The sequence below is a fragment of the Pollicipes pollicipes genome, unplaced genomic scaffold (genome assembly GCF_011947565.3).
Source record: "Pollicipes pollicipes isolate AB1234 unplaced genomic scaffold, Ppol_2.1 Scaffold_4881;HRSCAF=5763_pilon_pilon_pilon, whole genome shotgun sequence".
Lineage (NCBI taxonomy): Eukaryota > Metazoa > Arthropoda > Thecostraca > Pollicipedomorpha > Pollicipedidae > Pollicipes > Pollicipes pollicipes.
In genome coordinates, this window is record NW_023596576.1 from 24967183 (window position 1) to 24981804 (window position 14622).

Consider the following 14622-nt stretch of genomic DNA (forward strand, 5'->3'; position numbering starts at 1 on the left):
AGCGGTACTGGAAACAGTTTAACACCAGCTGTCGAATCATGTGGCTGTCTGTACCAAAAGCATAATCAGAGGGAGGTTAGGCTCGCACCCCAATCGCGTTATCTCTGCTTGAAAAGGACAGACAAGATGGAAGGGCAGACCCCGACACTTAATGAAACCTGACCCAGTATGAGAGCAAATGCACAAACCCCAGACGGGGACGTGATGTCCGAGATGGCCGTCGATGCTTTTTTATAGCATGTTCGTAAAGCTACGTAAAATGAACGGGTTAAAGACTTGCAGCCGATTCCCCTTGAACGCGCTTATTGGTGTGCCCAAAGTATATGTATTTTCGTGTGTCAGATGTGTGCATTATGTGTCACATGTAAAGCAAACGACAAAAGCTTGAAAAAGAAGAGGACTGGCGGGAAGCTGTACCGCCACTTAAAATCGTTCAAGGAACACGCTTGCGCTTCCCTGGCGCAAATTCGTTCACGGCGCATTTTTATTACCACATCATCAGCCAGCTGTGCGAGATATACGAGCGACGAACGCCGCCCATACGGTGCGATCAGAGGCGTGCAAACAAACGTGTATGAAAATACCACTGGGAAACAGTGGAATCCACCGTCCCTTCAATGGGACAAATAAGCCAAGCCCGCCAGGCCGCTGTCGACAGGTGATAGCCGGAAGACTGCGTCAGGCTTCACTGCGGCTGCGGAGTGGTGCGCAGATACTTCTTTCCGGAGGGCACTGGGATCACTTCCACGCCGGCGGGGAACAGCTTCTTGGCGTCATCCTCGCTGATAGATGGCAGCACCATGCACTTGTCGCCCGCCTGCCGACGGAGCAGATCACAGTCGTGACTCGCCTATTTTCAGGGCGGCGGCCAAGGCCAGCCATAACTCAAAGCGTGGATGGCATTCCGCGCGGTACGTCATGCTGCAAGGTCAGCTCCACTATTGCAAGAGATACGCGCAGCCGTACGGATTCAACAAACATCAGCCGCGCTGATGCAGCAGGCCGAGGCCCCAGTGACGCCACAAGCCTGTGACGCGCCTCTGACTGGCTGCGGCCAGACGCGTAAACATGACCACGTAACTTGAGGCGGTGCTTTTAATTAGGCGCGTCTTTAAGTGCATCAAAGTGTACGACTTTGAGCAGCTCATAGATATGGGAAGGGCAATGCAATGAGCGGTGTGCTTGCGGGTTTGGGACAGCATGCAGCCAATGCGCGTGGCTATTGGATACCTCTGAGAGGCATTGCTGTGGTGTTTCTTTACTTCAGCTTAAAAGTTGGGTATGCTACCTTTGAAGCCCGTGGTAGACAAGGCGCCACACGAGTTCAAGTGAATTCAATACGTGCCGCATGATGCTCTGGCGTGACATGCTGTGGAAACTACCATCTCTGAGAGCGTGTACTTTCGCTTGTTGGGTTTTGATATTGCCGTTGTCGGAAGATTTACAATTGCACAAGCTTTTGCGCCCCGCCCCTGTGCCGCACCGCCTACCTTAGTCGTCTTCTACGCTGACACAGGCATAGCAGACACAGCGCACGATATCTTTCTTAAATGTCACGGTAGCATTGAAAGCGGGCGCTCTCGACGCAAGCTCCCGTTCGCATTCCTTTCCGCCACGCTGTAGCCGAGTTCTAGCCGTTGTTTCGCTAGAACAGCGGCAGACGTCCAGAGATCTCACCTTCCAGTTGACGGGCGTGGCCACCTTCTTCTGGGCAGTCAGCTGCAGCGAATCGATCACACGTAGGATCTCACTGAAACCAACAGGCACGTGACAACTGACGAAAACATTAAATATATCACCCGAGACTAATGAGGCCACCTCCGGATGATGATCCCGACATAATGCATAATCCCACTTACACCAACTACGCAACGTGACCGATGAACCCGGCCAGGTGTCATATTTCACTAAGCGGAACACTGTCATCGACCGGCAATCAGAACGGCGCCCAGGCCAGCTGCAATGCCCGCTGAAATGTGCCACGTCACGTCACGGGTGACGACACGAGGGTTTTGCGTGGCGTCACTCGACGTGACCGCCGTGCTGGAACGCCCTGTCGGCCGGGCCGCATCACATGCTGCGCAGTCACACGTCCGCCGCGGGTAGCGTGCGGTCAGCAGCACTGCACTGGTTTGAATGGCGCGGCACGAATGGTTTGCATGGTGCATACAGGCGCTGAGCCCTGGACGTCTTATCGCCCCCAGAACACATCTAATAAACATGGGTGCAGCCGCGTCTGGTGGACAGCGCCGAGTTGTCTTTATCCGTGAGCGTGAGTATGTTACGTTTCTAGTCAAATGACAGTTGTCGCGGCAACTCTGACGGGGCGGCCTGGCGGAGTGGTATGTGAGCCCCCCGCCACATGGACGAGGGTCGGTAAGCTCACGTGGACGAATGTAGGTCAGCTCACATGAACGAGGGTCGGCCAGCCCACATGGAGGGAGATCTTGCCGGTCTGAACAGTTGGGGCAATGCGCGATGACCCGCTGATCCGCGCAGCCCAGGAGGTAGGTTCCGCTACTGTTTACAGCGAGTTCCCGTCTTTACCTGGCTCTGCACGACTCGCGATCCACTCCCAGTCGACCGCGCCCTCTGGCGAGCGCGTAGACCCAACAGACGTACAGACATGGCAGACGAGCGGCCGGGCGGGCGCCGGTCAGCGCAGTGGTGCAGCCGCGCCACGCTACCGCCGCCGGTGCCGGCCCGTATCATCAACGTCCGGAGTCGCACGGCAACACTCGCTGGAAGTCAACCCCGATGACGACCGGGTCCAGGGCGGACAGCTTTAGACGAGCGTGAACACTCGTTGGAGGTTGCGGGCTGTTTTGGCCGGGCGTTTTGCTCGCGTCTGCCCGTGACCGATTATGCCCCAGAATGTCCGTCGTACACCCGGCCACAGGCGTACCACCACTCACTGGAAGTTGCGCCCGGTGGTGGCAGGGTACAGGATGGACAGCTTCAGCTTCTTGTCGGGCCCCACCACGAAGACGGCGCGCGCCGTGAGGCACAGGCCGTCGGCGGTGCGCTCGTTCGGGTCCAGCATGCCGAGCTGGACGGCCAGATGGCGTTCCTCGTCGGCGATGATCGGGTAGGGGAAGCGGCCGGCGCCCAGGCTGTTGTACGCCTCGATGTCCTTGATCCAGTCCCTGTCAGCCGAGGGCGCCGGGCGACGGTCGGTGACGGCGGCCGGCGGCAGACGTAGGTCTTTCGACCATGCCGCCACACATAAATAACCTTAACACGATGTTTTAAGGTCATGTGCGGCTGTGCCGCTGTCATGGCCAGAGCCTGGCGTACGCTGGGCAGCAGGCAGCGGACGGTATGACGTGAAATACCCAGGCACAGTTAAATGCGAAGCTTCCGAGAAACGTGTGGTCTAAAAGCTTTCGTTGGTGCCCATTGCCTCTGCGAATGACGTCAGGGTAAAGGGAGGAATGTGGTGATTTTAGTCCACCAGCTAAACAGTTGAGTTCGAAAATGGCAGACCAACTAGTCACGCGCGGTCTGCATCATCTGGTCTGCTCTACGCTTGCATCAGCTGCCACTGCCATGAGTAATGGAAACGATAGACCATGCAGCTTGCACCTCCAGCATTCCGGAGATACGGGCGTTGTTGCACTGCGCAAGAAGTGATCCACCGCATTTCAACCGCAACTGAGACGCCACATGACGCAAACGAGTATGTTATCAGGTACTAAGGCCTGCAACGATCCCACCCTGTCAGGAAACAGCTGGGTTGGGGGGCAGCGCTGTTACATCAGACTGGCGTCAACTCGAATGATAGTCACCCACAGAGCACGTGTTTTCTCGTGACTGGAAACTTCGGTCATGTGCGCCCAGTTTACTGACCGCTCAGCATCGACATACAACAGGGGAGCTAAAACACACAGGCCCGCTCCAGCGCCCAGCGCACACAGTCCACGCGCGGCACCCCGGGCACCACACAGACCACCTACGCCACACAGTCCACGCACGGCAGCCCGGGCACCACGGACCACCCACGCCACACAGTCCACACAAGGCACCCGGGCACCACACAGACAGACCACCCACGCCACACAGTCCACACACGGCACCCCGGGCACCACACAGACCACCCACGCCACACAGTCCACACAAGGCACCCGGGCACCACACAGACCACCCACGCCACACAGTCCACACACGGCACCCCGGGCACCACGGACCACCCACGCCACACAGTCCACACAAGGCACCCGGGCACCACACGGACCACCCACGCCACAAAGTCCACACACGGCACCCCGGGCGTCACACAGACCCGCGCGCCGCCGCGTGCCGGCCCGGAGGCCGCCTCACTTGTGCGAGTTGACGCCATCGCAGGAGACGGCCATCATGCGTACGCCGCGCTTGGCGAACTCGGGCGCAAGCTGAGCGGCGGCGCCCAGCTCGGTGGTGCAGACGGGCGTGAAGTCGGCCGGGTGCGAGAACAGGATCCCCCACCTGCGGAGCGGATCGGCCGGGGTTGGACCAGCGACGTGGACGACGGCGGGTTCGGCTCGAGCGCGGTGCTCGGATGTACCATTGTGCGCCCATGGGAGCGGCACAGCATGCGAGGAGAGCCAACTCACCGATCGGCTGGCGCAAGTCAGCGGCGTAGCTTAGGCGCACGTGCAACAGAAAGTCGGCGAAACATCGCACATTCGACGAATAGCAGCTTTGATCTTGCAAGTGAATAACCAAAAGGCGCCTCGGGAATACGCCTTAGCGTCGAAAGCTTGGTTGCATTCCCAAGCGTCTAAGACGCGCAAACAAAAAGGGATGAAAGCGTCTGCTTTAATGATGGAGCATCATAGTAGCGCTGAAACGAAGTGGATCACCACGACTATGACCTCACAGTGGGCCCAAATCGATACATAGCATGCCAGGCTACTGACACACTCCAATGCGGCGTATCCCTGGCAACGTTCGACTAAAGCCCCGACCGACGCCGGCTCGGATCTGCTCGCCGGCTTCGCCACCCTGCCGTCGTCGGGAGAGGGAGGAGGGCGACCGCTGCACGGCTGTGCGGAGGCCGGCCACTTACGAATCGCCCAGCCAGTCGTGGAACTTGACGGGCCCCTCCGTGGAATCGGCCTCGAAGTTCGGGAACACGTCGCCCAGCAGCACCATGGCGCCTGCGGCAGGGGGCGCCGGTCAGAGGTCAGGCGGAACAGTCTGCGGCCGGCGGCGGCGCACAGGCCGGGACAAAGCACAGGCCTGACCGGGGCTGATCGGTGTGTGTGACGCGCTACATCACCGGCCCGCTTCAGCACAAGGACGAGCGAGACATACGTCAGACGAAACATCGCGCGACCTGGCCACGATTCAAAGGCTGGCACACGGAAACAAAACATGCTGCTCCTCACGGGAGCATCATGCTCCCTGCGAGGAGGCAAGGCGCCTCGCGACCGTTACGTAACGAGTCCGGACAGCGGCCTTCAAAGAGCACGAGCGCCGAGTTTTTGTGCCGATGACCAAGCACAGAAGCGTCAGTCGGCCGGGTCAGGACCAGCTATTAATGGTCGGCATTCAGCAGGCAGGACGTCTGGTTCGTGGCGCGCCTTGGACAAACCCAGCCGCATAAACATGTCATGTGATGAGCCGGATCCAGATGGGACTGCTGTATAACAAGCGCCGGCCGCGGACTGGACGACAACATCCACGGACTGGGCGACAAAATCCACGGACTGGACGACAACATCCACGGATTGGGTGACAAAATACACGGACTGGACAACATCCACGGACTGGGCGACAAAACCCCCGGACTGGGCGACAAAACCCCCGGACTGGACAACATCCACGGACTGGGCGACAAAACTCCCAGACTGGACGACAACATCCACGGACCGGACAACATCCACGGACTGGGGGACAAAACCCCCGGACTGGACGACAACATCAACGGACTGGGCGACAAAATACACGGACTGTGCGACAACATCCACAGACTGGGCGACAAAACCTCCGGACTGGACAACATCCACGGACTGGACGACAAAATCCCCGGACTGGACGACAACATCCACGGACTGGACGACAAAATCCACGGACTGGGCGACAAAATCCACGGACAGCGCGACAAAATACACGGACTGTGCGACCAAATACACGATCCATGGCAGCACGATGTGAAAAAGGATGCAAGGCACTTATACCAAGCGTCGGAGGGCAGCTGTTCATGATGTCGAGTGATTGCAGTTTGCAACAGTTTAAGATGCAAAATCGAAATAGAGTACGTGAGGTCTGCTATATACATCGTGAAAAGTAGAATTCGGCCGAACGAGGTCCAAGGTCATTCAGCACAGAGTTGTTTACCTTGTCAGGCAACTGCGTTATGTTTAACGATATCTCGAACTCCAATCGATTGACCTCAGTGACACTGGCACACCTACACAGCATTTGCGGAGGCGCATGGGACGGAAACAGTATCACTGCATTCCCAATAGTCACAACACCGGATGCCACAGCTCAGTCCGTGCGGCAGCGAACGCGACCTGAACGGATATCCAATACGTAAACAGCGCCGAGACCCGAGTCCAGCGTGGGCTCAGGCCCACATCAGGTTGGTTTCTCTCGGCGGGCGACACCCGACCTCCTGCAGTCACCGACGAGCGTGACCCCGTCCCCAAATGGGCGGCGAGTTCAGGCTGCTTCCTTTCGTGAAGCAGCATAGGATAATCCTATATTTCTACTAATGCGAGGCTCTTCAGACTGTGACTTCATGCTCCAGCAATCATTGTCCTCTGAGTACACGTTTACACCTAAGTACAGTTTTGGTGCAACGCCTGCTCACGTGCGCCGGATTCGGCCAGCAGATGACAAGTTACGTTGAATGTATTGGGCCCACAAGGCCATCATTTTAGGGTGAAACGAGTACAGCCGCGGTATATATACTCTGCTGAGTTATTGGACAACTTTCTTTTCACCAGTGACTTCTCCTTCTGCTGTATGACCCCTGCAATATTTTGGCCTTCACAGGAGCCATATGGACAGTGAACGCTAACCGGCAGCAGTTCACTTGTTCGCGATGGCGGCAGTTCAATTGTGTTGCGCCCAAAGACAAAGCTTAAAATTGACCGTATTCAAGGTGTTCCGGCTTTGTTGGATTCAATACATGCATGTTGGAACAGCAATTTCCTGTTCGTCACAGAGAGGATACAAACATACCTTTGATAGGCCAAATTCCCTCGTGACTTCCATAATGAGCATATGCCATTTGTTCATGACGGACCAGCGGAAGTCATCATGCCCGGTGCCCCCCCCCCCCCCCACACAGGTTTGCAGTCACGCCGAATCCACATCGCGGTGACTTAGCCAACGGTTAGGATTTAAGGCCCCCCCCCCCCCCTCTCTGGGTAGTGAGCGCCAAGATCAAGAAGTAATCTTTGACAGTCGAATACATCTGTTGAGCTTTTAGCCATCGCAGTACATCGCAGAGATTCTAACACCACAAACGGGCACTTAATACATCAATAAGGGATAGCGAGCCTAGTGACCACCAAGTAAATAAAAAGCAGCATCCCTGTAGCGACGAAATGTGGTCCCCACGCTAACAGGACCAACCCGATTTCACTCCCTCCTGAGCGAAAACCTGGCTACGCCACTGCCACATCGCTCGCTCTAATCCTTCCCAGCCCGGCCCGAGACCTCCTTTCATCGTTGGGGCACGTCGTCGGCAGCCGGGACTGCCTGCGCTGAATGGCCGGCCGCTGACACCCGCCAGCGACGCCACCCCGTTGGGCGTGACTCATCAGCGAGAGGTCGGCGCCCGCCGCTCAGCGCCTCTCTCCCACCGACTCCGGCTGTCCGCGGACCCGCCCGCCCCTTATCCCAGATCGGACCTCCAATGGACGCCGCCGATAGGACGCCCCGCTCATTAGCGCGTCGGGCGGCCGGGCGGAGAGACCCGGCTCGCTCGAGATGGCGAGCCCTGACCGGTGCGTCCTGCCCGGCCGGGCTCAGGGACGCAGCCAGCGGCGCCAGAGCGGCGGCGCATCACATGGCGCCGGGGCTGGTGCAGGCGGAGGTGGGGCGGCCGCGGCCCGCTCGGGTCTGACCACGCGCCGCCCGCACCAGCCTTCGGCCGCACTGCCGGCCGGATCACCGCATCTACAGGCTCACGGCGCCCGGGATAGGCTGCAACGAACGCAACTACGAGTGTATGTCTGCCCAGTTGTCTCAAAACGGATTTCTTTCTTCACCAATCTGGTCGGCTGAGCCGCACGCGGCCCACTTCAGCCCCGCCATCGATGGAGCCTGCGCCCACGTGGAGCGCCCGGACTGGTTTTGCGTGGCATCGGGTCTCGTGGCTCGTGCGACCCGAGGGTCTCTTCGACCGAAACGGGTACATCGCCCTCTGAACCACAATACCAAGAGTTCCCGTCATCTCAGGTGTAAAGCAGGTGTTCCGAATGGAAACCAGATGATGAGCAAGGCTGGCTGGTGGGCCGTGAATGTATGGAACGAGCTAACGTCACAAAAGCAACGGGAGGCATGTGCAAACTAGCGGGAGGTACGCGGTGAGTGAGGTAGAGTTGTGATCCATGTGGATACGGTTGAGGGCTCAGGAAGACGGTCATTAGGATGTGAAACGAAATAAAACAGACGGCCTCTGCCCCCCTAATCTGGATCGGAATTCAGACCAGGGTGCGAGGTGCGAGTGCGAGTGCGAGCGAAGGTGCGAGTACCAAACCTCGGTGATGTGCACGTGTTCTGCCGTCACTCGAGCCCCACAGCTGCAGATGGGAACGGTATCGACACCCAGCAGCGTGCCATCACCGCTGTGATCAATAATCGTGGTCCTGGCCGGGTGGTTCCATTACCCATAAGATATGATTAAGGCTGCGTAAAGCGCGATAAACATCACGTTCCTACACAACCTACTTGCATTACGCACGCGTGACCTATCGCGCGGACCGGAATTTCACTGCAGCCAAGCCATTTGGAATTTTGTCATGGGTGCATGGGAACATGAGTGAAGCATGCCAGAGTATGCAGCTCGGCCCCCATAGACTGCGGCTCGATTGCAGCCGCTTCTCACGCTCGGTTGCACGAGCTTCCGTGCAGGACCTCGGTGTGTTGCATCAGGTCCATGAAGCTTCAGGAGCGATTCGTCACTACTGTGGTGAAGTACTATGGAAATAAGCCTTATTAAGACTCCCTCTACCGGCTTTCGACCCACACCTGCGGCTCCGATTCTCTGCTACAACGCTATATCTCGCGGAACGTCCTACTCATTGAGGCACCAGAGTTTTTTTAGCTGGGGAAGGAAAAAAATGCTTGTGTGGAGAGAGGACAAATGGAGTGGGGAGCCGAAAAGATACATGCTCTCTCGTTTGCCTCGAAAATCTGAACATTCCAAATTTCGTATATGATAGGGTTTCATTTTGTGGCATCGGGGCAAGTGAGTCTGATGCCCTCCCCGCGCGGCGATACCTATGTGTTCAACACGCGATCCATACCGATATAGCATCAGGCCCACGCACGTCAAGGTGTTCGGCCATTTTCAAACTGCGGCGATTCTGCTCTAGATAACGTTCGAACCGCCTGGCAGCGTTCAACTCGTCAGCCATGCGACGCCATCATGGCCAGAAGGGACACGCCATGAAATCAACCGGAAAGTCACACACAGTGATTGCGGAGTCCTGCACCCCAAAACGACCGTCACGCAACAGCCCGCATGCCGGCAAACTCTTCACCCGCGTCCAAACGCGCCGTCAGCCGTGGCACACGCGCCAGTCACCCAGCCCACCCACCTGCAGTCCGATACCGCCTTGCCAGGACCCTCACCGCTCCCGCTGACGCGCACTACTGATCGACGGCTGGGCGCGGCGCGGCGTCCGCCGCCGGCCGCGGCCGCCCCCGGGCGGCCCGAATGCCGGCAATTGGCTCGAGCCGCCGCCGCCGCCGCCACGAGGCCGGCACGGCAGGCGCCACGTCATGCGCCGCCTCACGGAAGGTCGGGGACTGATACAGCACACACCCCAAATGGTATTGGACTTAGCACAGCGCCGAGCCCGGTCGCCTTACGGCCGTTAAATCCAATGAAACATAAGGCTGCTTTACTCTCGCCGGTATGGGTGCAGATACCCTTGGTTTTTGATGGCGTTGTTCTGCCTCCCGGAAACTTCAGCAGTCCACAATGAAACCTGGTGAGCGTGGGCAACTTTACACTTGACGTGGTGCCAGCGGCCTGCGGACCGTTGGCCTACGGGACGTGAGGCTTCAACGTTCTGCCACGACAAGGCGACGCGTCACGCCTTTTTGTTTCTTAAACGATTGTGAGATAAACCAAGGGAAATCGGCGATATCGAGTTAAGAAACACAACCGAATTTCCTACAATGCACACGGAATCGGCCAGCAACGAATTAAATCAAATCACATTTTCAGCAGATGTGTTTCGCCACGATGGGCACTCGGCAAAATGCAACAAACATGCACTTCTTTATGTTCGTAAGTAATACAGCAAATAAGCCTTTAAGTTAAAGTATGTTGAGCACTTTCCTTTAAACTTGTGCAGCCGTCCCGATTCTGTAATCTCCTTATTTTCCACTGCACTCAATCTTTGCTGCCTTGGTGTATCCTGTATTGCTTGTCTTATCTGTACATTTCACATGATGAGAACCTAAGTAGCAAGCATGGGGTGAGGGGGGTGGGGGGGGGGGGGTGGGGGAGGGCGCAGCCAGAAATCTGTCTTTTAAGCCAGATACAAAGTCAAAACAACGGCGTAAAGCCGAAAACGAAGTCGATGCTATTGGTTTTCAAGCTCGGGATTGCAAAACCAAAGCCGAAACCAGAGGCTTCGTGTATTCTAAATCCCGAAGCCGAAAAGTACGAATCCAGTGGTTTCGAAATTATTACACGCCAAGCCGAAACCGAAGTCAACGGCTTGGAATTTAAGAAACACGAAGCAAAAGTCAAACCCATCCCTTCAAAACTACAACGCCGAAGCCAAAGCCGAGCCTACCGTAAAGCGTTGTTTTACGCAGCCGAGATCAATTTTACGTGCCAAAAATGCATGTGATTAGAACATCACGAGGGTTCCGCGGAATGATTAGCACTAGCGATGAAAATGTGATAGCTGGTTTAACCAAGTCTTAGCACTAGACATGCTAAATGTTTCGGACTATCGTGCTTGTCTTATGTGTAAGCCTTTTCACAACACTTCGGCCAGTTAGTTCTCTGGCGGCCGTCAGGCGTATACTGGTCAGCAGAATGACCAGCTGGTTTTACCTTTCAGCCATGAGCAAGTCGTAGTCTTGGACGGTTGTGTGGCATGTTTGGTTAACGGTATAAGGCTGTTTTTGCGAAGCAGAACGGCAAGCCCACAGCCACAGACAGAGATGAACGTGACAAAGCTGAACCAATTTAAGCTCGCGTGGAATCAAAGCCAAAGCCATAATTTGAACCGCACCCGAAACAAACCGTTCAAAATGGCACGAAGCCGAAGTCAAAGTCGAAGCCGAAGCCATTCGTGAAAAAACCGCTCAAAGCCAAAGTCGAATCCGAAGTAATCGAAGAAAAACTGCGGCTTTGCGAAGCCGAAGCCGGCTACGTTCCCATGCATGCTCCGAACGAATTACGCAATTATAGCACCACCAGCAGACAACATTCCCCTGGGCGCTGACTCACTGACGACTAACATGGAAACCAACAGCGTGGACGGTATTGCATCATCACATTACTTCACCTATTTCCAGCGAGTTCGGGAATGCGCAGGATGATCTTAACAGTCACGGTGACTGGCCCGGGAGCTGAAGTCAACACCCAGTATTGCAGGATGACTGTAACGTGCACTGTGCTGCTTTCGGAACGACGCTTTGCAACATTTGTGTCTTCTTCCTGATCGGCAGATTCACCGCGCCTGAACCGGCACACTGGTAGTGGCAGACCACACATTGGCCGGCTATTTTAGCGCGCTCCAGTTGGAAAAATGCCCTCACTCTAAACGTCCGGTATGTGAAGTCTGAGTCTGTCGCAGTGGGAGGTGGCAACATCAAACGGAATCCAAGCCCTGAATGCTGTAGTGCCGGATAGTGTACGGCGCGTGGATGTTTTCGTGTGTAGCTTCCAGTCATGCCAGGTGGTTTAACGTCGTGAATGTAATGGTATGACCTGACATTTTGGCTCTTCAAAACTCGTGGGAGACGCATCAGGTCGACCCGAAAAGCGTTACTTAAGAAGGAAAATCCATCTTCGTATTTGCATGTCAGCACGGTAAACTGTCGTCAGCACTGACGTCATGTGAAATCTCGATTAGTCATGCTGATGTTTGTGGCTGTTTAATCCGTTCCGAGGATCAATCTAAATCCTGGAATAGTTTATGTGCTCTGAGCAATTCACATTGCACATGGTGAACAGCAACAGCATCGCGGTCAGAAGACCACGCTCTCCGAGAAAAAGGGAAAGACCAAGAGCAATGTAGACGGCCCCTGAGAGATCAAGAATGCCGGGGCACGTTAAGACGTGGAGATTTCCCCTTCCCAAGCTTGGGCTCCAGCCTCCCCAAGTTTGAGAAGAACGTGGACCAAATCTATGGCGAAACTAGTTTGTAGGCGTATTCTGAGGGTCCCACTTTGCGAAATACGCCCCTGCATGAAGGTGAGCACGTAGGGCCACCAACAATAAGGTACTGAGTCACTCAACGGCCCTTTAGCCAACCGGCCCCTGCGCAATCGACGGGTTAAGATACAGGTTCAGGACAGGTTAAGAGAGTGCCTCCGACAGGAACTTACGTAGGGGCCTCCGCAAAGGGAGATATATGGGAAAACCGCTATGCCAGTAACAGAATGGCCGCTGACCAAGCGGCGCCTCTGCTTTGGTACCCACGCTCAGCGCCGCTGAGCGTCGGTAGTGTGTTGTCGGTTAGGTTATAGGGCCAAACATCAGTGTAGCGGCCTTCGAACAAATGAGAAGGACCCGAGACCAATGTCAAGCGCCCCTGAGCGATCGGAGTGCCGCGGCGTGTTGAAACGCTCCTGGCAGCAGTGAAGGGTACTACGAGCAAATGTTAAGTACCCAAGACTACCCAGGTGGCGAACGATCGAGCGTATCCCGGATGGTTGGCGGAAAGTGCCACTGTTAAGAAGGCAGGGTCCTCTGCAAATGGAAACGAATGAGAAGAACTTTATACAAATGCAGATATATCCCCTGGCATCAGGTGTCTTGGCAAGCCAACTCATAGGACACAGCGCAGTGTCTCTGAGCAAATGAGAAGCAGCCAAGACCACTTTGAAGAGCCCCAGATCGATCGCAAGTGCCACGGCAGATGCGGTGGTGCCCCAGGCAGCACCGCATAGCCCTCGGAGGAGTCACTGGCAAGATCCAGTGGAATGTTCCTGAGCGATCAAGTTCTCCAGCAGACTCACATTTAGGGTTCCCAACAGCGCAGGGCTCTCCGAGCAAATAGGAGCAGCCCAAGACCAATCTGGAAGACCTGCGGACGACCAAGTGCCCAGCAAGTCAACGTGTCCCCTCCAACAGTGTAAGGCTCCTGAACAGCGCGATGGCTTCTAAAACTTGTCCAACCACGGACATCTTAATAACCCAAGAGCTCTTGTTGTCTGCTCGTGGACCCTTCACCCCGGCATCCTGTCCCTTCCTTGTTGACAAGAGGCCCAAAGTCATCCGATTTTTGGCGCGACACGCTAAGGAGCTGCATTCGTTCGGCCGGTTTTAGGCCCTTCGAGGACCAACAGAGTCTAACGGGGCGCCACCGGGGTCCCAGGAGAATTCCAATCGACCCATTCGCCCCGCTGAGGGAGAAGTTTAGGGACTGACTGATTAGCCATCTCACGGTACACCCATGGCCGGCCAATACCTGTCCCTATTCGGCTATCGATTTCGGAGTGTGGCCCCAGCCAAGCTGAGGCGGATCCAGCAGCCCTTTACTACCCTCGGTGAGCTGGAGGAGGCGTTGGAGACATTTGACCGGTTTCTGGCAAGGGAGGAGGCACTGAAAGCGGTGCGAAACACCGACAGCAGGGCCCACCCCCACCTGCGTCAAAAAAGGAAGGGCATTCAAGCCTTGTGCAGGGCGAGGAGACGAGGAGAGGAAATGGGGTGAGCTCCCAACTTTCTGAAAAATAGATATTGATCCTGCGGTTGTTGGTTAGAAACAATAACGCAAGTGGCTATCCCCTTCCTGGCCTAGGAAATCAGAGGACTTCTGTCGCCCCTCAGCTTGTGTGAAGCAATGCACCAGAATCTGTGAACCCAATGACTAAAACATTGTAAAGTTGACATACCTGACAGGGTCGACCAAGCCATTTTTACGCGATGCGAAAACTACGCCGGTAATACCGGTACATGCGTGGCGCCTCACCTGTCGACAGTGAGTCACACATGGAATGATTCAGTTAGGTATGCCAAGTAGTTATCACTCAAGGGCTTTAACCAAAAGTATGGATAACGCTCTATTTCAAAGTCGTCCTTATCTCTTTCCGCTAGGATTCACAATTTTGCAATCCAGGGCAAAACAATCCCAGCGCAAACATCACCGGCGAAGCAATCGCTCTGGTGACGCCCAGTGCAGTTCCATCCCAAGCCGCGTCAATGTGGTTCTGCTGCGCAGACAATGTTTTTCTGCGCCATATTAACAAACAAATAGTGCACTT

At 55.8% G+C, this 14622-nt stretch overlaps 1 protein-coding gene across 2 annotated transcripts; it reads right to left on the reverse strand.

The window, feature by feature from the left end:
* Positions 1-452: 452 nt before the first annotated feature.
* Positions 453-14513, reverse strand: LOC119099960 (peroxiredoxin-6). 2 transcript variants are annotated; one of them, XM_037223063.1, is made up of 6 exons: positions 14331-14513; positions 5048-5138; positions 4321-4464; positions 2916-3146; positions 1678-1750; positions 453-817 (listed from the first exon to the last, which is right to left on the reverse strand). In XM_037223063.1, exons 1-6 carry the CDS (start codon positions 14350-14352, stop codon positions 686-688), a joined length of 693 nt encoding a protein of 230 aa, XP_037078958.1. In that variant the 5' UTR covers positions 14353-14513; the 3' UTR covers positions 453-685. The 2 variants fall into 2 exon arrangements, with proteins under 2 accessions (XP_037078958.1, XP_037078959.1); XM_037223064.1 differs by lacking the exon at positions 14331-14513 and adding an exon at positions 9762-9869.
* Between the last annotated feature and the right edge of the window lie 109 nt (positions 14514-14622).

Coding starts and splice junctions, on each gene's coding strand:
- LOC119099960 (XM_037223063.1), bottom strand. CDS start 14,352: ATGTGTGACTCACTGTCGACAG. Junction 5,139..14,330: donor GTGTGACTCACTGTCGACAG/GTGAGGCGCCAC, acceptor CCCCTGCCGCAG/GCGCCATGGTGCTGCTGGGC. Junction 1,751..2,915: donor ACCACCGGGCGCAACTTCCA/GTGAGTGGTGGT, acceptor TGTTGGTTTCAG/TGAGATCCTACGTGTGATCG.